The sequence below is a fragment of the Barbatula barbatula genome, assembly GCF_947034865.1.
Source record: "Barbatula barbatula genome assembly, chromosome: 6".
NCBI lineage: Eukaryota > Metazoa > Chordata > Actinopteri > Cypriniformes > Nemacheilidae > Barbatula > Barbatula barbatula.
Genome location: NC_136765.1, coordinates 23,277,263 through 23,299,427, shown reverse-complemented (window position 1 = coordinate 23,299,427; position 22,165 = coordinate 23,277,263). Strand labels below are relative to the sequence as shown.

At 37.9% G+C, this 22,165-nt stretch overlaps 4 protein-coding genes across 5 annotated transcripts in view; 2 read left to right on the top strand and 2 right to left on the bottom strand.

The window, feature by feature from the left end:
• Positions 1-1,054: 1,054 nt before the first annotated feature.
• On the bottom strand, positions 1,055-8,322 carry adpgk2 (ADP-dependent glucokinase 2). Its single transcript, XM_079458943.1, has 6 exons — positions 7,975-8,322; positions 6,817-6,976; positions 5,222-5,412; positions 4,855-4,951; positions 4,612-4,748; positions 1,055-3,765 (listed from the first exon to the last, which is right to left on the bottom strand). The coding sequence occupies exons 1-6, from the start codon at positions 8,153-8,155 to the stop codon at positions 3,095-3,097; spliced, it is 1,437 nt and encodes a 478-aa protein (XP_079315069.1). The 5' UTR covers positions 8,156-8,322; the 3' UTR covers positions 1,055-3,094.
• Positions 8,323-9,165: 843 nt separating this feature from the next.
• Positions 9,166-17,966, bottom strand: hnrnpua (heterogeneous nuclear ribonucleoprotein Ua). Of its 2 annotated transcripts, none has more exons than XM_079457803.1 (14): positions 17,000-17,966; positions 14,674-14,788; positions 14,011-14,084; positions 13,723-13,862; positions 13,549-13,648; positions 13,361-13,473; positions 12,906-13,169; positions 12,463-12,582; positions 12,242-12,370; positions 11,870-12,038; positions 11,485-11,772; positions 11,100-11,332; positions 10,834-10,929; positions 9,166-10,655 (listed from the first exon to the last, which is right to left on the bottom strand). In XM_079457803.1, the coding sequence occupies exons 1-14, from the start codon at positions 17,418-17,420 to the stop codon at positions 10,605-10,607; spliced, it is 2,313 nt and encodes a 770-aa protein (XP_079313929.1). In that variant the 5' UTR covers positions 17,421-17,966; the 3' UTR covers positions 9,166-10,604. The 2 variants fall into 2 exon arrangements, with proteins under 2 accessions (XP_079313929.1, XP_079313930.1); XM_079457804.1 differs by having other exon boundaries at positions 10,834-10,926; positions 17,000-17,534.
• On the top strand, positions 17,597-20,262 carry drc8 (dynein regulatory complex subunit 8). Its single transcript, XM_079457805.1, has 8 exons — positions 17,597-18,196; positions 18,350-18,445; positions 18,654-18,738; positions 18,884-18,956; positions 19,061-19,140; positions 19,711-19,753; positions 19,883-19,949; positions 20,063-20,262. The coding sequence occupies exons 2-8, from the start codon at positions 18,424-18,426 to the stop codon at positions 20,179-20,181; spliced, it is 489 nt and encodes a 162-aa protein (XP_079313931.1). The 5' UTR covers positions 17,597-18,196; positions 18,350-18,423; the 3' UTR covers positions 20,182-20,262.
• A 1,694-nt stretch (positions 20,263-21,956) lies between these two features.
• Positions 21,957-22,165, top strand: part of kif26ba (kinesin family member 26Ba) — a 68,420-nt gene continuing 68,211 nt past the window's right edge. Inside the window, exon 1 of the mRNA XM_079458171.1 lies at positions 21,957-22,157. Within this exon, the coding sequence (XP_079314297.1) occupies positions 22,101-22,157 (57 nt within the window). The 5' untranslated portion in view covers positions 21,957-22,100. The remainder of the gene's footprint in view (positions 22,158-22,165) is intronic.

Sequence of the window (22,165 nt, the reverse complement as noted above, 5' to 3'; positions counted from 1 at the left end):
AATAGTATTTTACAAGTTTGCACTTCACACTTTAGTGCTAAATTCAGTTACATGCGATGCTGACAATTTACCGAACATATATTTGTCTAATTAAAAAATCTGCATATAGCAACTTTTTATTTTACAGTTTTGTTTTGAATGTGGCAGCATGATACCGTTGTTTACATAGTTCCATGATTAAATCACTGCGAGAAACCCTTATAAGCCAATCGCTGTGGGTATTAGTAAGTCTATTGACATCCAAAGTAATGAGGTTAACCCTGTCCTTTCTCTCTGCAGCTTTGTGATAGGTTTTAAGAAAAAACTCAAAACTAAAATCTTGTATTGCTATTCAGGAGAGCTCCTAGTGCTAAAATAAAATGTTTTTTTAAATGTCTATTATTTGTTGTTGGCAACAATATCTGAAAAGACAGATTTTTAATGTTATCTGTGCTTGAGTTATTGAGGGAGTGTTAGATTATAAATGTATGTAAAATTAAATGTTAGGAGTGTTTATTTTTGATAAAGTGGAAATAAATGTTTGTTTCTTTATATGTGAAATGAGCATTAATACATGTTTAGAATAGATTTAAATATACCAGGAATCTAACATGTTAATAAATATTAAAGATTAACTTATGGACATATATGGCCAAGTAATATATTTACATATGCGCATTTAAACTTATTTATATATATAAAGGAAATAAATAAACGTAAAAATGTTTAATATATGACGAAAAATAAGAAAGTGGCCAAAACCGATTATTTAAATGTGTTTGTAACATATATTGCAAAATATATTTACATATGTATATCAAATCTATTTTTTCCTATTGAAATGTTTCACATTTAAATATGGAAAATATATTTATTATTAATATATTCCAACCTATGTAACTTCTTAATTACCTATTTAAGTTTGCCAGAAAAAATACTTTATTTCAATACTGCTGTCCTTGTTGTAATTGTTCTGAAATATGTTTATGTCTAAACACGGAGATATTAAACAAAAAATTAAATCTTCAACCGAGATAACAACAGTCAATAAAATAACTACAAATCCACACAGGTGTATCATAAATGGAATGTAATAGTATATTACATACAAAATCATTCAGAAACAGGTGTTGCTGACAGAACACACAAGGCCAAAAGAGGGAAAAGGAGAAAAACGAGGTTCATCTCAATTGTCATTTCCAGCTGTTCCAGCAAAACATTCAGGATTCAGGTTTACCCTTTCTGTAAATATGTAAATGCTACAATTGGTTCATATGCATGTAAACATGGTTCTAAACCCCTTTCATATCATTAATGTATGATTTAACGGACAAATCACATTCAAAACAAAAACATACTATTGTTCACACTAAAAAATCTTCTACTGGACCAATGGTTGGCCAGTATATAAAGGCTCAGATCCCATTCAGGAAAAACGGTTTCATCACGTCAGCTTCTCTCCGTTACAGCTCAACTGGCTCAAGTGTTGTGGATCATAGACATCCGGGCTACTGTAATCCCTGAGACCTGATTTATATATCAGGTGGCGAGTGTGTAAATGCACTCGCCCTGATATCTCTCATGGGTGGGACATCTTTATCCATCTCCTGTCTAATATGAGGCTACACTAGCATAGACGAGCATTCAAATAAACCACTCCTGTAAATAACTGCAGGCATACAATATAATCACAAAAGACATCTGTTTGTCATTTCATAGGCACAGGAGGTAGGTAATAATTTGCACTCAGGGTGGCTAATGGAAGAGATTCAGAAAGGTAGTCAGGGCCTAAGACCATGATCATCTCTGAGGTGCTTTCACCCTTCAAATAAGTTCTTCTAACCCTCCTTCTTACAATATGTACATGCAGGTAGATTTGAAACATCACGCACATGTACATATAAAATACACGTTCGCAAATAAAGAAGTGGCTTTGGTTTCTTACGTCCATTGCATGAAAAAATGTGATAAAGATAAATAGATAAAAATCACCGTCGCTAAACATTTGCTTTGACCCTATTAAGATTAAAAACATGCCACGTTCCCTAATAAACAGCAGAAGTGAACAGGGTTCAGCATTCAATACAATATAAAATGAGACATGAATAATCAATGACATGATAAAGGAAAATGCAAAGGACTTGGGTAACTGCTCAGATGCTTGCTATAGAGGAATATCATGAAGATGTGGAATGAAGAGATGTAAATAAATATTGACTAATACAGTCTGTATAGACTGCAGTACGTGGAGCATAAGATAGGGAAGAGATGAAGCACTGAAGCCAATTTAGAAAACAGATTGAAATGCCCTGAAGCACATCAGTCATGCTAAATTCTTAAGTGTCTAAAGACATTTTTAGTTTACATTTATTGTTATTTTCATTATTCTGAATAGTGACCACTTTCTCGATGTTCTAAAGCACTACTTTTGTATTTCAGGAATAAATTGAAATGCAAAAAAATCAATTTAGTCCTTAGAGTGATACAATTCTGACATCATTCAATCAACCTCTTGTCAAGCATGTACGGCTTTCTTTCTTCTGCAGAACACAAAAGAAGATATTTTGAAGATAGTTGGAAACCGAACAGTGCCGGCACCCCTTCACTTCTATTGTATGGACACAAATCTAATGCAAGTGAATCGGTGCTGGTGAACATTCTTTAAAATATCTTCTTTTGTGAATATCATACAGGTTGAAATGACAAGAGGGTGAGTAAATGATGAGAGAATTTTTCTCATTTTTGGGGGAACTATCACTTAACATGAGCGAACATTAATCACTAAACATACACTAATCTTCATTCTAACAGAGTGTCTACACCGGAGCGACAAAACACATTAGAAACGCATTAGAACCCATTATAATTTAAAACTTTGTGCACCTGTGGTGTCCGGTGTAGACACGGTGTAAGTAAAATTCCTTTCTCTTTGTTCTGATGTTAGTAGAAATAACCAGAACATCTTGACCGGTTTTGTGAAATACACCAAGTTATATATCGACTGGACCCAATGTTTATATCGTACATGATGTGTTGTTCCCAAAAAAGCGAAAGAAAAATAAAACGATAAATGAATAAAACCAATGCATTTGGGACCATCCACCAGCTCTCGTATTCAGATCTGCAGGACGAGTCCAGCGGCAGAGATGTTGTCTCCTCCTCCGGCAGTCTGATACACTTCAGTGCATACCAGAACAGGAGCTACGCAGATCTCATAGTCATCCTCGTCCCAACATGAGACGGGTCGAGACTCCTCCAGAGGAATCCTCTGGCTGCCTTCACTCCTGCTAATGGAGAACGATTCGTCCATGATCAACCGCGCTTTTCTCAGGTCGATGTCCGCCGAGCCGCAAACATGCCGGTTGGCGGTCAGGGAGGCTTTGGCCGTGGCCGACATGGTGTTCTTCCACTGGGAGCCACGCTTGACGATGATGGCCTGGAAAGCAAGCGTGTGGACGTGGAGGCGGGTGAGCGGCAGGCCAGTTCCGGCCTCTTGATGGTGCTCGTTTACCAGGCGATAGAGTTCTCGCATTTGGTCCAGAACGGTAGCTACGCGAGGGTTGGGATCGGACAGAACGGTTAAGTTGCTGCCGCGGAAAAGGCTCAAGATGTTGGGCAGCTCTTGTTCGTTCATGCCCAACGAGTCAGCATGTGGAAGAACAAACTGTAGCAGATCCAACATCAAACCCTCATCCACAAAGCTTGCCATCTCAAAATGCACAGTGGTCTGTGGCGATACAGAGGACAACATCTGTGCCAGATTCTTCAGCAATGATTCACGCTCTCCTAAAAGAAAACAATGGTACAATAAATACAGAAAATTCTTTAAAACAGTTAATATTTTACCAGTTTAAATATGCAATAATTATTAACCATTCTACTTTGGCTCAAGGGCAGACTGCCACAGAGGTACAAAACAAAAGCATTAATGAATATTAAAAGCCATTACAGCCTGTCAACTTTCCCAGAAAGGCTGAAAAAACATATTAATATCACCCTTTGACATACAGTGCTGGTTCAGACTGCACGGCTACAAACCTCCACTGATTTATAAACACAGTATCACAGTTTACATATTAAAAGTTTGGTTCCAAATGAGATAACTCAGAAAACCATGTGTGCATTTCAATTCATCTCAATCAAACTGCATTTGGTTTGGTTTGATTTAAGCCATAATAACAAAAAAAAATACAACACAATAAAAACATGATTTTTTTAAAAACAAAAACACCTAATTTTGGAACCACATACTGTATTTCACATTGTCAAAATAAGGTTGTATGTGTTGACATGTGAAGTCGTGGACGTGCATCCTGGAGGCACTCCGTGCAAGTTTATGTTTAAAAAGTATATAATTTCTTAGTTTTCTTTGAAAATGACTACTAGTTTTGCTGAACACCCTTATTCATCGGCTGGTGTTGTGTAGAGCTTTTGAAGCTGCGATGAACCCTGGAAAGCTTTCCTCGTACGCCTCAAACACGCTAATCTAAACTCACAACCTGTCTACACTGGACACACGCCGCGCCACGACAAAAGAATCGATTCGAACCCATAATAATTCGTATTTTGTCCACATTAGATGACAAAACCATTATGAACAAGGTATTTGTTTTGTGGCGTCACGGCGCTTACCATGTTTAAAAGGGAAGCTGTCCATCATCTGAAGCCCGCCCACCACTAGCAGATCTGGTTTGAATCGCTTTAGCTGCTCTTGAAACTGCTCCATGGAGTCGAGATACGGATTATGGTCATCGCTGTGGACTATATATCTAAAGCAATGCGTAAACATACAGACATATGCAGATTTGTTTTAGCATATTAACATTTAATTGGATGCGGATGCTTTAATGCATCTACAATCAAATGTTAACCAACCTGTTGGCCCTTCGTGAGGTGTATGGCCCCCATGTGGCTCCTGTGGGGTACTCCAGAATCAGGTGGATGTCTGGCTCGTCCAGTGTGTTTCCTGCCACTGTAGAGACCAAATAATTCATGACAATAAACATCAATGAAAGACAATTTTACGCTATATACGATCTCAGAGGTGAAGATAATAAATATACTAAAGACTAATGATACTAGTTACAGATTTATTAACGGTTTAAAAATGCACTAATAAGTAAAAAATTATAAAAATAATGGTTACTGTAGTTAAAAGAGTAGCCACAGCTTTATAATATTTTAATACAATCTTCTATTCTTAATTAGTGGGGATATTCTGAAAGCATGAACGTTACGCCACCTGTGATTCGCTGAGATAGGATGTCGGTGAAATCTGTGCTGAAACTGCCCCCTAGAAGCACATCACACCCCTCATGTGCCATCCTGCTGGCCATGACAGGTGCATTTCCTCCAATCGACCACCTGTTTCCTGGCAACTCTCGTGAAGCCTCCACCAGCTCACTGAAGAGTGTGTCGTTCACCACGAACCTCCTACAAAAGAACGTTTTTAAAATAAGAGTTTAAAACACACGAGAAGGACAGAATGATGGTTAAACCAGATGTTAAAGCGGACTATGTTTGCAGTGTTTTTGTCCTTTTTATATACAGTAGATTATATCACCGGAAACAAACTCAACACAGATATTTATCATGTAACAGGTAAAATGTAAAAGTAAAGCAAATTGCAAAATGACAAACATTGGTCTCTTAACTTGAAACACTAACAAATACTTTAATTATACAGTGTAACCATTTTTTTTTATAAAACTTTTTACTTTCTTCATTAAGATGAACATGCTGAATATTTAAAAAACATAGTTTTTTTACGATCGACGGAACTCACAAATATTTTTTATATACATTTTCTTTGTACATGTATACATTATATACATATAATTACCAGAATTCTAGAAAAATACAACGTACTGGCATAACACTGAGCTCAAAACAACAGTTTAACATAACAGCTACTAAAAATGAGTCCTTCCATGAGTCCTTTCTAGAATTTTCTGATAGCGACAATTGGAAAACAATTTTTAAATATGTAAAACATTTTACAGGTTTTGTTTATTTGCAATATACAGATAATCCTATTTAATAATAAAAGATGTAAATGTGCTTGAGCTAAATATACACTAAAACATTGATGCTACATAAAATATCCTACAATAATTGGCACCACAGAATTGTACAAAGAACTATAAAAAGGTCGAGCTAAACAAACAATTTGCTACACTGCGTCATAAATAATGACACTTATAAGAAATAACAAAATCAGCTCCACACCATGCATTACTGTTTTACTTTAAAAAAATACTGTTTTTTTGAGTTAAAAAGAAATTCTTTAAAAAGAAAATGACAATTCCACTACGGCCCACAGTTATGAGGCACGCAAGTAATTGACACATCAGTTTAAATTCTAAACATGCGTCAAGCTGCACACGGGCCTCCCAACGCTGCCATGTTCCAAAAAAACATTTTGCAGCAGCAGCAGTCAATGACACTCATCCGTCTCAACACAACTGCAACAGTATCCTGAGAGATCTCATCTGTGAAATGTGAAATCTCTCACACTCCCCTATAGAGTCAAGCATGATGCTACTGGCATAGTGCCGGCACACCTTTTCTAAAGTTGTATGTGCCGAATTACTAGACTGTAAAATGATCAATTGACCGTGCAGCCACCAAAACTGAAGATTTAAACCACTTCAGTTCAAACGAATGACAATTATTTCCAATCATTCTCATGGAAAGTCACGTTCAGAATTGAGCTTTAACCGCAGAAGAACTCCATAAAGCTGCTAAACAAGGTCTTTAGGATTACGAAGTATTCCAGGCAGGCACCCCTGTGTCCCGTGGGCTTTTTGAGCATGTTTGTGAACGTCTTGCACTTACTCTGAAGCAGCTCCAGGTGGGAAAAAGAAGGCGAAGCTCTGGGCCAGTTGCTCTGCGTTCTCTATGTAGTTATGATGGAGAGGCCGGTCTGAAGGCTTCAATCCGATTTTATTTAGCAGGGCCACACCATCAACGATGATATCGACACAGCCACCAAAACCTGATAAAAGGGGAAAATAATATGACATGTGCCGTTTAATATTGTAATCTTATCTAATATAAAAAAAATAAACTTTGACCTGACTATGCAGCCAAACACACCTAAAACTCATAGGTCATACAGTATCTGCAAGCAACAGAACTTGAAGCGTATGATATGTTAACCACAGGTATCACGTCAGGCTGAGTGGATCAACAATCAGTAAAGATTGAATTAAGTGTCACCATCAGGATTTATGTCGATACCAACCCCACAATCCAAGATTAAGATAACGTTTAGTTAACATTCATTGTCTGTAATACAATCAACATAAAAGTGTAAAGTTAAGGATAAAAGTGTCAAATGTAACCTAAGGCAATGGCCGAAGAATGTTTTTTGTTAAACAGAAGACCTAACCCTGGTTTTTTGTCCTTCTCTGCAAGCAGTGACCATGTGTTACTACAAAGACTGTTAAACTAAGCAAGAGAATATGCAAATCCAACATGCAAATCTTAACCCTGGTGTTTTAAGGTTTGTCAAGTTTTATGGATGACATGCAGATTCCCCGAAAATGTACACATATTTCAGAGAAATACGCAATTTAAAACATAATTTACTGCTATTGTGTTTTGTTTTCACAAAACTGTTTAATATTAATTTTATTTATTTAATTGCATTATTTATTTATTTCTATGAATAAGTTCAGTGACTTGTTATTATTACACAATGATCATTTAATTTTACTCATATATAATTATAATTATTTTTATATATATATATATATATTATTACTACCACAGAGAATTGACAAAGTGATTTCAAGCATATTGAGCAATTATCTACGTAAAACGTCCAATGTAAAAAATAAGTAAATATCTGCATAAAGATAACATATGGATAACTATAACAAAATCTCAATTTTGCACATATAACTGTATCATGAAATGTTGTATTTACATTTAAGAGTTGCAAAAGTTATCTTAGTTTCATGATGTAGAAATGCATGCAAAAGTCTGTACCGATGGCCACTCGAGGTCTGGCGACGCCGTTCATGCCCACTTTCCGCTCCGCGCGCAGCAGTGAAGACAGAACCGGGTCGAGTCTGTCGTCCAGAACCGATCTGTCCGGTGATCGGAACCAACATGCAATCAGCACCACCGCAAGAGACAAAACCGATCCGTATTTCACTCCAATGGCCATTGCAGATGTAGTAGCGCAGCCCTGTCGTATCTGCCCTTCGCCTTGTTGAGCCAATATGCAATGATGAGTCGCGGGCGGATCTCTTTTCTTCTGTGGTAATTAGAGCGGCAGCAGAGCGTCAAACTGACGCGCAGGATGGCGGCCCGGAAGTTGTGTGTGTTTTGTGAGAAGAGATTTACATCAAACCCCAACTTCAGGTGTTAAACTTATTTGCCATATCTTCGTGCCTACATTTTATTAATAAAGCTGAAACGTGTAAGATGATAAAGTATAAGTTCATTTTAAATTAAGGTGACGCGCTATCACGTGGTATATGCCACTTTTCTAAGTAGACTATTAGGGCATTAAAAATAAATGTATATAGATTGCTTGATCAGGTGTTGCATTTGCATGTAAGAAAAACGTCTTAAATATATAAATACATATCAATGATCTGACAAATGTCCTAATGTTAGCATTGGGCTTCAATACGCCCCCTGGAGGAAGTGACGTGTAATCGCAAACAGCTGTTGCTCGGTTACATCTTCTATTCAATGTTGTTCATCTGGTTTACGGATAAACAACCCGCTCCCGTCTTTTTGTTTCAAAATAAAAGCTCTGTTTTTCATTAAAAAATAACAAATGACCCTACTCATATTTATACTATATATCAAGTAAAGTCGAACATATTTACTCACTTTTAATTAAAATGATTCAGTAATCATAGTTTAACTGTGGCTTAGTATTTTTATTCTCCGTGTAGATTTTACAAACACGCATGAAATGTGATATTGCTTGTGCTTGACTCAGCAAAAAAGCCTGCCACACATACATCAAATTCATCCGTGGCAGAGCTATAGATAAATAGGGAGGAAAACTGTCAACACAAGTAGTGTATTTCTGCATTGATATGCATAGGATATGCTGAGCCTGGTGTGCGGCTTTAATCTTGCAACTCTATCAATAGTTGCTCAGGGAGGTTCATATTTAGAGATAAATAAACTCTTAAAAACAAACGCAAGACGTGCTTTGTCTTCACATTTTTATTATCTTAGTTTGAAAACAATTTGCAATAGAATTAATTATTTCAAAGGTAAAATACAAAAGATAGTAAGGTATAAAAGCAAAGAAACAAAAGGGCATGTTACAAAGTGTCAGTAGGTCATTTACATTTACATTTATTCATTTGGCAGACGCTTTTATCCAAAGCGACTTACAAGTAGTTTTTTTTCAGTAATAGGTCAGTAATATATTAGTTTTTTAAATACCTTAAACACGACTAAATGTAACATCAAAACCAGTTTCAATTAAAGTCAACATTTTTTAAAGGACATGCCATTAATCATTTACTAATACAAAACAGTAATACTTAAAATGTGCTTTACGTACGTCATGTTTTAAACCAATAATGACTTAAAAGAAGAATGTTGTCATTGCATCAGAAGTCTGGATACGATATCTTACATATACTGATTTGAGATTGTCTACAATATGTACAACAAAATATCTATGGTTGCATTGCATTAGAAACTTGAAATGCATCATACAGGTTGATCGCTTATGTGTCTCTGCTGAGTGAATTAGAAATGAGAGACGAAATCCTTTATTAATCCTGTTTAATGACATTTGCGTCTTATCGGCCTATTGGTAACAGTCCACATTTTCATTCTGACTTTGTTTGCAGTAATTACATGGAGAGAAAAACCTTAATAAATAGTAAATGTGCAAATGAGTTCTGTCTGATGGCTAAAGGTCTTATTTATCATCAAATATACTGAATTGCCTGACTGAAATAAAAAATGGGCTACACTGTACAAAATGATAACAACACATACACAGACACCAAAGTAACAGACTTAACATCTCTCATTTCAACCAAATTTTAACCTAAAGGTCCAGACTGTTTAGCACCTTGCTTAATATTTGTACAGATGACAGCTGGTTTTCGATCAAGACCTTCCTGAATTCAACACACACATACATTTACCACCACAACACTGGGAACTGTCATATCTTTTAAATAATTTAGAAGGGCCCTCGTATATAGTTTTCAAAAGATGGCCTCACTTAAATATACAAAGTTTTTTTCGCCATTTAAGAGTCATTCAAGTTCATGCATTGCACGCTTCATATGTTTGAACGAAAATATTATTGCAGCCAAACAAATATTCTGCAAATTTTCTCAACAATTGTATTCTTATATTATGGAGCTACGCAATGTCTTATTAAAAGCAAAATTCTGTATCCTGAATGTTTTTAAAAGACAAACATCACACCCTGAAGTTACTTAGATACCTGATTTTAAATAGGATATCATAGGACTCTGGACCTATGTCCAAAGATAAACTCTGATGTGGAATGTCCTAAAATCTGTACAAAACACAATAGAACATTAAGAAAAAAAGATGTTCCACTTGGTTTAAAGTTAAAGCTGATGATTCTGATCTCAGTCCATAACAGCTAGAGTTTTTCAGTAATATCCAGGATGGTACTGTTGACTCCATGGCTTCTGATTCCAAAACTGATGAATACAAAGATTTTAGTTTCATGGATATACATATTAAATTTGATCATATTAATTTCATAATATATGAATACATATGCATATTGAACAGTACAGGTAGTATTTTATCTTTATGATTTCAGTGAATCAGAATAACATACAGAATACAGAAGTCAAACTTTAAAGAGACACTCACCCCTTGTTGCCAGCTCTGGTTGAAAGCTTGTGCTTTGTTCATGTTATAATTCCCATTTTTAAAACCACGATTATTTCCTCCTCGACCCCTGAACTTCTGTAGAACCATAAAGATATTAAAATTGATGCACTTGGGCAGTGAACAGTATGTTACAGTATGTTAGGTAGTGAACAGTATGTTAAAGCATAAAAAATTGGTTGTAAAATAGATTGGATACAACAGAAAAGCTACATTGGGAATGATGCAGACCATCGCTGATCTCTCACCTGGTTGAAGTTGCCCCTATTGGGTCCTCCCCCTCTGGCCATGTTGCCCCTGTGCATGCCTCCTCCTCTGTTGCCCATGTTGACCATGTTTCCCCGTCCTGGTCTGGGGGCACCACCTCTGTTGGGCATCCCACCACCGCGGTTAAAACTGCCCCGGTTAAATCCTCCTCTGAAGGCAGGGGGAGGAAGGAAACCTCTTGGTGGCCTGCTGAACCCTCCTCGAGGTCCGGGCACTGTTGAACAGTCAGAAAAGAAACGTTTTTTTATCTTCATAAATGCAGGCCAGGATTTATTTTGGAATCATTGAAATACAACATAAAATATTAATGGACACAATTTACTTGTGATTATTTTCTATAATTTATATTTTTTGTGAGTGCCGTACCCCCCCTGAAGTTGCCCCTGTTCTGAAAGCCTCCTCTTCCTCCCCTCTGACCGTTTCCACCACCACCACCACCACCACCACCACGAATGAACAGATTTTTGACTCCTCGTCCCCGGAAGCCTCCTCTCTTCGGCTGAACTCCACCATGGTTGAGTTTCTTCTCGGGTGGAAGGGAACTTCTGCTCTCTTCCTTGTACTGATCGAGCAGTTTCATGGCTTCCTCTTTCTGCAGCTCAACATAAAGCACTTCATTGAAACATTCACCTTCCACGGGCAACGTGTATATTCCTGAAAGAGATTACCAGAAATGAATCAAAACGTTTTATAACTCTCCATGTTTGGGGGCCGCACACGTATTTTAGCAAGGCATAAGGGAAGATTTTACCTTTCATTTTTAGCACAGCGTGTTCAGGCACGTCTTTGCCATCTGTTTCTGCCTTTTTCTGGGTTCTCTGTAAGTACTCCTCATCTGTCGGACAGACGACCACAGCTTTCCGCTGGAAGCTTGCAAACAGGCACATCTTCCTTCTTTGGGCTGGTGCTGATACATTAGTCTAAACAGAGAAATGTGAGAATATTTTTAGTAGATGATATAATAATCATTGCAACAGATATTACATGAAAAATAAATCAGAACCAACAAAAACAACCATACACAAACATGTGGAACTTTAGTGATATTTTTAATCAATTATATAAGGAGCAATACATTGAATTTGTTTTATTATAATACATTTTTATACAAAACATTAGTCACCTGGTCAAGAATGTAATTGCGTTTCTTTCGCGCTGCAATCTCAATAAACTTCCCAAGGAAGAGCGGAGCACGCTGAGATATTGCTGTGATTTTTATGACGTCTTTCATCTGCCGTTTCAGACTGGAAATCTGAATTTTCGACATGAAAAGAACATCCGCTGTCATGTTCATGATTCATTTCACCTTATTAAACTCAATCATAGTAATACAATCTGACTCACCATCATCTTCTCTATGATCGTGTTGGTTCCAAGGATGTTATATTTTCCAGGGTTGGCTTGTGTGTGCTTTGTAACCCATTCCGTCTTTCCAGATCCAGGCAGTCCAACCATGACTATAACCTGTGCCATTTTACAAAAGATTCAAAGATTACGTAAGTCAACAAAGCAAAGTCTATCTTCAGAATAGACTTTTACGGTACATCTTGTACACAGAACATAAAACTTTCACACTGAACAGCATACGAATTTTACAATGCTAAATTGTATTAGCTAGATTCATGTATTTCTTGCACATTTAACAAGTAAAATTATTAAACTTAGGAAGAGAGATGTACCGTACTATTGTTCTTAACATTTATTCTTACATACTATATACTTCACATGCTATTAAAAAAAAACAATACTAGTCAGTGTATAGTAAGCAGTATAGTAGTGAAACCAACCTCACAGTCTTCTTTGGTCTCGGGTCCCTTTGGTCCTCTGACGCGATCACAAACAGGAATGTTCTGCAGGAATGTGAAGCCGTCAGGTTGAGGAAAGAAAGGTGTTTCTCGCTGACCGAAGTTGAACTCGACTGCACAGTTGTGGCAGAGGACATGAGGGAACAGCGCTTTTCCATCGAGCTCCTCTTTACTGACTTTAAAAGCACACCCTAGATCTTGTCCGTTCTTAGAGAAGGAAATCTCAACATCTGCACCATCAAAGTTCTGCCAAAGAAACATTTACATTTATGCATTTGCTGATATCTAAAATTAAAACTAAAAATGTTAAAATAGACGTAAAAGCACATCGACACTTATGTAGGCAGAATAGAAGTAACACTAAGTACATATTGTAAAACATTTATTCTACGGTACATGTATGTATGTTTACAAAATAAGAGCACATGGCCACTCACTATAAAGCAACCAACAACGTCATTCTCATCAAATGCCTCTCCAAAATCTTCTGTCACACAGTTGCTGGTTTTCTTGGCCTTAGTAGAAAAGGCATAAGAATTGGGGTCCTCTCCTGTAATATTAGAAAAAAACGTAAATTTGTTTATTTTAACTTATATTTCTGTAAGAAATCATCACAGACCCTTACCTAGCAGAAGGGAGCTGTTCGCCAGAGACCAGCCCACCAGGACGTCATGAATCTCGATTCCTTTACTGGAAATGTGTTTCACGGGAATCTTCTCAATAATCTGGAAAATAAATCCAGGAGTTTAAAAAATGAATGGAAAAATAGGTCAAACTCAAATTGAGACAACAGTCACACCTTCATTTCAAAGCAGGCCTTGCCCTTGGCCACACCATAAGATGCCCGTCCTCCTGCCCACAGGTAGGCAAAGCTCTCCATGGTGAGAGAGGAGGCACTGTATCGGTCCCGAGACACTTTGAAGTGCAAGTCGCAGTTGTCTGAGGAAACACAACAGACTGGCTTCATGCTTTGTCTTTTTGTGCTGCATGCCGCTCTGAGAAATGTTTATAATATTTACATCAGTATTTCTATAGTTGCATTCTGTTCTATATGCATGATAAACAGAAAGTGATATGCTGTACTTACAGGTGTCCAGACATACAGTGGTGTCGTCAAACTCTTCATCTTCCTCCTCCAGTGGAGGCTGAGGTGACTTTGCCCTGAGGGAGGATCAGAGTTATACATAATATAATTAATTCAAAGCTTTTGAAATTGCCTGTGAAGTTCCTTCAGCTCTTATAATGTGTGTGGCCAGAGACATGTGTAATATCTCAATTTAGATGACAAAGAAAGCTAAATTAAGAAGTAAACAGACGAAAACATAAATAGATACAGTACAAATAAATACAAGGCAAAAGTTGTAAAAACAAATAAAACGTTACAAACACGCAAACAACTGTGTAAACATGTTTATAAAAATGTCTCACTAAGAATATAAAAATGAGAAATCATGTTTTCTTCCAGAACTGTCAACGTCCCATTCATTATACCTAACCTGTGTTGTTCTCAATCTCAAATCAACCCAACCCCGGATCAAAACGCACACACAATGTCCAAGAAATAAACAGCACTCAGCACTCAGAGATGCCTCTTTAATTGTGGACATTAAAATGGTCAACAGTAAAAATGTGTGTTTCTTTGCACGGGTGAGGAGGAACAACATTCAGATTTGGCTCTTTACTGCCAAAGCTGTTCATGCGGTGCAGAGGAACCTCAGGAGTACCGGAGGCCTGACTGCACAGTTCTTACCGGCTGTATTTGCTTTCTTCAATAAACTCAAAGTAGCCCCTTCCATGTTCATCTCGATGTCTCTTTACACCCTTCTTATTCTTCTGTTCATCACTCTCGTGTTTGTCCGCATCTCCTTTGGAAATAAAACAATATAAAGTAAGGGGGCGCGCCTCCCCGCTGGACCCTACATGACGTGACACGTGGGTCCACATCATTACTGGAGGATTTATTTGGTGCAGTCGGTTAATGACCAATATTATTATTTTAAAACAGAAAGGTGTATAATTGCAATAACACGTGATTAAAATCAAGGAGTGTTTGTGTTTAGAGCAGCTGGTTCACTGCAGTACTGCTTATGGTTACAGAAATGAGGCTGTTGCCACGACAACTGCAAACTATGCAATTGTGAGCTAAGTAACACACATTTTCAGGTTCATAGTGCATGCAGCTGGAAGAAAAGCAATCCTTTTGTGTGAACGTTGAAGGCACGTTTGGTGATGGACAAAACTGCCACACGTCTCCAATTTACTCAAATGAACCACACTTACACATCAACAAACACAACCAAAATTAAGGTAAACATAAAATCAGCAAACCGCAAACTATGACACATAATTCAGAAATCCATTGGAAATAGACACATTTTCATGATCTACATCAGGGGTGGCCAACCCGCGGCTCGCGAGCCTCATGCGGCTCTTTAACTAGTTTCATGCGGCTCTTCAAAGCTTCAAATCTTCAGCGTCCCTTCCGCTCACTCCACCCTAACTGTGTGTTCACACCGGGCGCGAATGAGGCGTCAAACGCTAGTGATTTACATGTTAAGTCAATGTAAAGACGCGCTTGCGGCGCGAATGAGGCAGCGCGAAAGACGCGAGTTGCGTTAGTTGAAAAATCTGAACTTTGGCGAAAATTTGCGCCGCGTTAACCAATCAGGAGCCTGCTCTAGTAGTGACGTAGACGACGTAGCCCCTCCTATGAAGCGAATTTCACGCGCGAATAGCACGAATGACACAAAATGTTCAAGCGTCCAACTACTCCCGAATAGCGCGTTTTTGACGCCTCATGTGAACACACAGTAACATCGAACAGGAATTTCCAAAAGGGACTGAACTTCGCAAGAACAAGTTAGCACACAATGTTAACTGTTGAAAATTACTGATATTATCATGTTGGTGTGGTTATTTTCATTAGATCTGGCTGAGCAGAGGTCTGTGAATGCGTGCATACATGATTAAAAGATGATGTTAATGTGTACCCATGTGTATGATGTGGCTCTTTGCAGTAACACAGAAAAAAAAGTGGCTCTTAGTCTCTGACTAGTTGGCCACCCCTGATCTACATGAAACTACAGTGTAAAAGGCTGACATGTATGCGAAATGATGAATATGAATACAAAACCTAAAAACATTATGGACAACAGTTATTTTTACCAAGACCATCGATCTTACAGTACTTCAATTATTTTTCTTATCTATATAGTATAAATGGGTGTTGTGATGCTGTAAATAAAGATCCAGGCTCTAAACCAGCAATGAGATCAACATTTAATGAACTATAACCAATGAGCCCTTAAGCACAACACCAAAATGTCACCCCAATAAGGTCGTCCTTGAATGATAAATATAATACAAAAAATAATAACACATCTGCTGAATGCGGACTAAGATTAATAATGTTAGTCTGCATTCTGACATTCTAGCATGTGCTCCTCACTACTCCAGGCAAAATGAAACAAATTAGCTGAAATCATTATGCACAGACTCCATCTGGAGCGTCTGTCCTTCTGTCTCAACTCCAGCCTCCTATTACAGTTCACCATTTCCCTTGAGCCTAGGTGCACTCCAGTGACCTTTTTTCCAATAACACAATATTAAGGGTCACTGTAAGGAAACACTGCCTAATATCTTTTTTATTTGATAACGTCAGAGGGATCAATTTGAACATAACTATGCTGAACATGTGTTGGGGTTAAATGTAGTGTTGCCAAATATAACTCTCTCAAATATAACTTGTAATCAATATTTATAAAGCAGTAATGTAAATTAAATACACAAATAAGCTGCTACATGCTATTACACTAGTAATAGTGATGGGCATACAACTGCATAAAAACAGAGTTTAATAGATTAAATAATGTGATTTAAATCACGAGGACACAAATGGCACAATTTCTTAAGAACCCTTAGAAACCATCTTTGCTCTCGATGCTGTCTAAATGAATAAATGTACTCTGGCATTGCACGCGCTTGAAGACACCGTTCCGACATAACAATCTAAATACTCTAATCTATTATCATAACCTGCATAACAGCTCGGATATTAGAAGAAAATTTCATCTCACCCTCTCCAGAGGCAACAACATCATCCTCGTCAAATTTCTCCATCTCCTCCTCCTCCTCCTCATCTTCTTTGAGGAGCGCATCCTCGTCCGAGTTATCCATCTCTACCCCCGCGTCCTCCTCATCCAACATGTCATCATCCTGATTCTCCTCTGCCTCCGCGTCATCTCCATCCTCCTCATCGGCCTCCATGCTCTCCCCAACCAGGTCTTCCTCAAGGTCTTCATCGCCCATGTTACCAGGGCCGCCTTCATCCTCGACCTCTCTTTCAGCACCATTGGTACTGGACAGCTCCTCCTGATCCAGAACGGCCTGAAGCCGAGACATCAGATCGGCCTTGAGCCCTTTATCAGACAGATTCCTCTTCTTCAGCTCGTCCTTCAACTCGTTCACTTTCAGCTTTTTCACGTTGATCGAGCTCATCGTGCCGTTCGGATCCCCAGTTAAATAGACGACCTGCTTAATTACTCAATTTAAAAAGAAACAATACAATAAACCCGTCCGAGCGGACTGTCTTGCCTGCGGTGCACTCGGTGTGAGCAGTCAAAGCTGAACGGGGCCAATTCAGCCTTATATAATATTACCGTAGTGCGTGGAATAGACACGCAAATTACCGTAAACGTCACTACTCGTTGCCGTACGGTAAAACAGAGTAAATGTCCTCAGAGATTACGGTATGGTCAAAGTATCTATTTCTCCTCTGAGGAATTTTTATGATATATATATATGTTACAAATAGTATTTATTGTCATTTATATAAGTTCTTAATTAACCCTTTAATCCTTAAATCATTGTACCATTTTACCGATGGGACGAATGCGTCATGGCGTAGCGTCACTCACGACCGGTGTCAAAGCAGGACCGATATATTTCTTACGTTATTAATATGCTGCTTAAAGCACACTTCATACATTGGAATATAATTCAACGTTTCTGCCTTGCGTCACGGTCATTTCTTTATGTTGGAAAGAAAGACGCAACTTTACTTCCGGTATAGGGGGAAGGTTTTACGGAGCTTTTTGAGCACGTGATCCACGTCAGGTTTTTGCGTTGCGAATATGGACCTTTTGTGGAGCGAACGTACGATATACTCGAAGGATTTTGCAACGGAGAAAGTCCTTAAAAGACAGATAAAATGACAAACTCCCTGGGACTTGACTGCTGAGCTACAGACCGATGTAAATCTAACATTTCAGAAGGTTGTTTATGTTTGACTTTTTCTCCCAAACAATATCATTGTTACCCGATTTCAAAATGGCCTTGCTATAAAACACATTGCTTATATGTGTATTGAACTTTTAAGTAAGCTTATATTATAAGTAGCAATTTTATTTATTTATTTATTTATACAGGCCCTCATGATAAATGACGTCACGGAGCACGTTCGGCGGAGTGTCGACGTTTCCTAGCAACCAGCTTGTTGAACATGGCGGACAAGTATAACGTTGGTAAGCAAAGTAGCGTAAAAATATTTTTTATCTACAGTAGTTTATGTTTATTTTTAACAGACCAGTTGTTTATTTTTGTTGTCAGAGCATTAACGATAGTAAACAGTCACATGAAATAGAAGTTCATTACAACTTCCAAGTAATGTACTTTTTTTTACGTACCACAATCCTTTAAAACCCGCAAATAAACCCATATTTTCCTCTTCAGAGACTATTATATCAGAGGCCCATAAGAAGATAAGTAATGCATTTGATGTGTTTGACCACGAATCCAACAAGACTGTTGACGTCAGGTAATGTTTACTGTCCAGACATTCAAATGCTTCTCTGTTTCGTATAAGAGATAATGTTCATGTTTACATATGTATGTTTACTAGCCGTCAATGTGATATAAATTGTATTGCATTTGTTAAACGTTGCTATTTTTTCTTCTTAAAGAGAAATAGGCACAATTATCCGTTCTCTTGGTTGTTTCCCCTCGGAAGCTGAACTGCATGATATCATTGCTGAGGTTAGTGGGTTTGTTTTTCAGCTCTAGATTTAATGATTGCAAATTAATTAGACAAGTGTCACACCACAATCGCTACGATGAAGGATGTGCATCTGCTTCCACAGCTAGAAGAGGAAGAGCCTACAGGGTTTGTACGCTATGAAAGGTTCCTTCCAACTATGACCAAGATCCTGCTGGAGCGCAAGTAAGCAATTACATTCACAATCACACAATTTCAGCAGATTTACACACAGAAGTAGAGACCTCGGGCAAAAGATTATGTATTTAATGGAAAACTTGACTTCGAAGTTGATTATATTGTTTATAATATTAGTATAATGTCCCAGCATATCTCTGCTGTAGGCGGGGAACACCATGGACAGGTTACCAACACATCCATCGCTGGTATTTCATTATTGAAAAGTTCAAATGCTTTTACATAATCTCTTTTATGTAGTCCGACAACAATAATGGTTGGGTTTTGGGATTGGTTTTAGAGACTTGGTATTGTATGTTGAACTCAATGATATTTGTTTTGTGGTTTGGATATGCCTGAGTCAGTTTGTACAATGGAGAGCTGATCATGGAGATCAATGGCAAACCCTGTGATTTTTTTTATAGTTGGACCTTTATCTTCTCAATCAGAAATGAATTTGCTTTGATGTGGATCTCGCTCGGTCGAATTTTGTCATATTTGTTGAACAGAAAACAAAAGACGCATTTAGAAAACCCTAGCATTTGTAAGTGTTTTAGATGTGCTTGCTTTTCATTTCAGGTTTCGTCCAATCACAGAAGATTTGCTTCTGCAGGCCTTTCAGGTGCACTGTTGTTTACATATTTTATAGTGCATATTTTTCCCCATTAATTGTTGTGAGAAAATTGTTGATACTGTATATAAACATGGCGTCTTCAGACCTAAGCAAATACTTTTTAATGGTGTTTTTAAGGAATTAGATCAACAGAAAAAGGGATTTTTGGAGCCAGATGAACTGACCAGATATTTAACACAAGAAGGTAATAAATATGTAAAATAATGGTTTAGGAATAGGTTTGAATGTTGTAAAATGGCTATGTTTTTGAACATGCCTTAAACACGTTTAAAATTAAATCTTGTCGTGCTTCTGTAGGAGAGCCCTTTACACAGGAAGAGGTTGAGGAAATGCTGTCCGCTGCTGTTGATCCTGATAAAAATGTCATTTTCTACAAGGATTTTGTCAGCATGATGACCTTTGATGATCATCGATGATGGCCGATGGTATAAACAAAGAATTACAATCAATGCGTTGAAAAACAAACCATCAAGTAACTATAATAAATAATTTATTTTACCTGTTGTACTTTCTTTATGCTGTTTTTGGCTGAACTACTTTTTTTCCATCCAAACAAAGTTTCAAAAACTCCAAAGAGTTTTATGGATTTATTGTAATAATTTGTAAAACAAAAGAAGAACATGTGTGTTTCTTAAGTGGTTGTACACATAGATTAACAATTAACAATTCAATGATTCATTCTCACTATTAATATGGCAGGTTTTCTAAGGCTGTTAGGGTGTCCGAGACCCTCATTACAAAGTCTATTGCTGGCGTCTCCTCATTCTGTTATTTTCATTAGCAAACTCGGAGACCGCAGCTTTCATGAAGGGCTGAGATATTCCCAGAGCTCATTTTTTCCTAATTAACCTGTGCTCCACGAGAGCTTCTGTGTGAGGCCAGGGACATCTCTGTCCCCACGTGAACTGACCAGCGAAACGCTTTTTAACAGACTAGCTTTCCTGTAGCTCAGTGTTTAGAGCTTGGCACCAGCAAGGCCAAGGTCATTGGTTCGAGCATTGCACATACTTGGATACAAATGATGTAGTGTCATGTAATGTAAGTCGCTTTGGATAAAAGCGTCTCCCAAACGCATAAATGTAAATAGGCATTGAAGAATGCAGTTATGCAAATAGATGTAAAAGTAATATTTCAAGAAAGGTTTATGGTGCATTTAAGGACTAAATTGAGAAGAAAAAACTTTCAGTGTTCATACTGTGTTGTAAACTTGAATCCTTTCCTGTTTTGAAATGCACTACGGAAAAGCTTTTTTAAGTATCAAGAAGATTCTCAGTGGAATATTTAATGTAGCATTATTTTATGCTGAAATATTCTTTCAATTTTACCCAGATAATTGATTTTTCAAGCCTTTGTTTAGCCATTGATCATCTACAGACATTTTTTCCTAAGGCAATGTTACTCTATCTTAGGCTTTGGTCGAGGGATTTTGGTTTTGTTACCACCAGGTGGCGCGTTTGACCCACCTATGACAATGTTTCGTCCAATACTGTCTGAGATTGGCATTAAAAGCTGAAAACAGTTGGCCAGTTTTTTTTTAATGTAGAACAACAGTTGGCCATTGTTAAAAAAAAGCGCTATATAGCTGCCAGATCTCCCTCACAGAATGTTTAACAAATATTTGATTTTGGTTTCATAGCTCAACATTTGCATTCAATAGTTTAAATAACATGTTCGCAATAAAATCAATACATTTCTTACATATTACCATAATTGACATGACAACTTCTGTTCTGGAATGTTTTAATAGCGTGCTCTGTCTCATGCCATTCATTATATGAATCAACAATAGACCAACATCTCTGCAACAACCACCCTAAAGAGACTTTCCGTATAGGGGATATTTAAAGTTTAAAGTCATTTGAAATGTCTAAAGTGCACGCCCACACGTCACTCCGACAGTCCTGGGGACGCTATTGGCTAAGCGGCGAAGAGGAGGCGTGGTCAGTCTACCCAGAGACAGATGTGCGTGGTACTCTGGAGTAGGAGAAGCGCAGTCCGTTCTGCTGTCAGTGTTGTGCGCCTCAACCCAACAAGTCCGCATGCATGGCAAAATGCGCCTGTGCTGGGATGCTGTGAAATCTAAAGCTCTGCGCACGGACGCATTATACCAGAGGGAATAGAAAGGACTCATTCTGTGTTGATCATTTCCAGGTAGAACATCTTCTGATATTCACATTCCAATGTGGAAGATGGATAGGTTCGTGCATGGCACTGATCACTGAGACTGGACGTCGGAAGGACTGTTGAACTGACCCGAGGTTGATTTGGGGATCTTGGTTTGTGGATGTAACCAGAAGCACATACAGATATTCCAGCAGTTTCCTAAAGCTTTATCATGACCTCTCTAACTGGGAGTAAAGACAGATCCGGCACGAGGAGTAGAAAACACGGGGTAAGGAT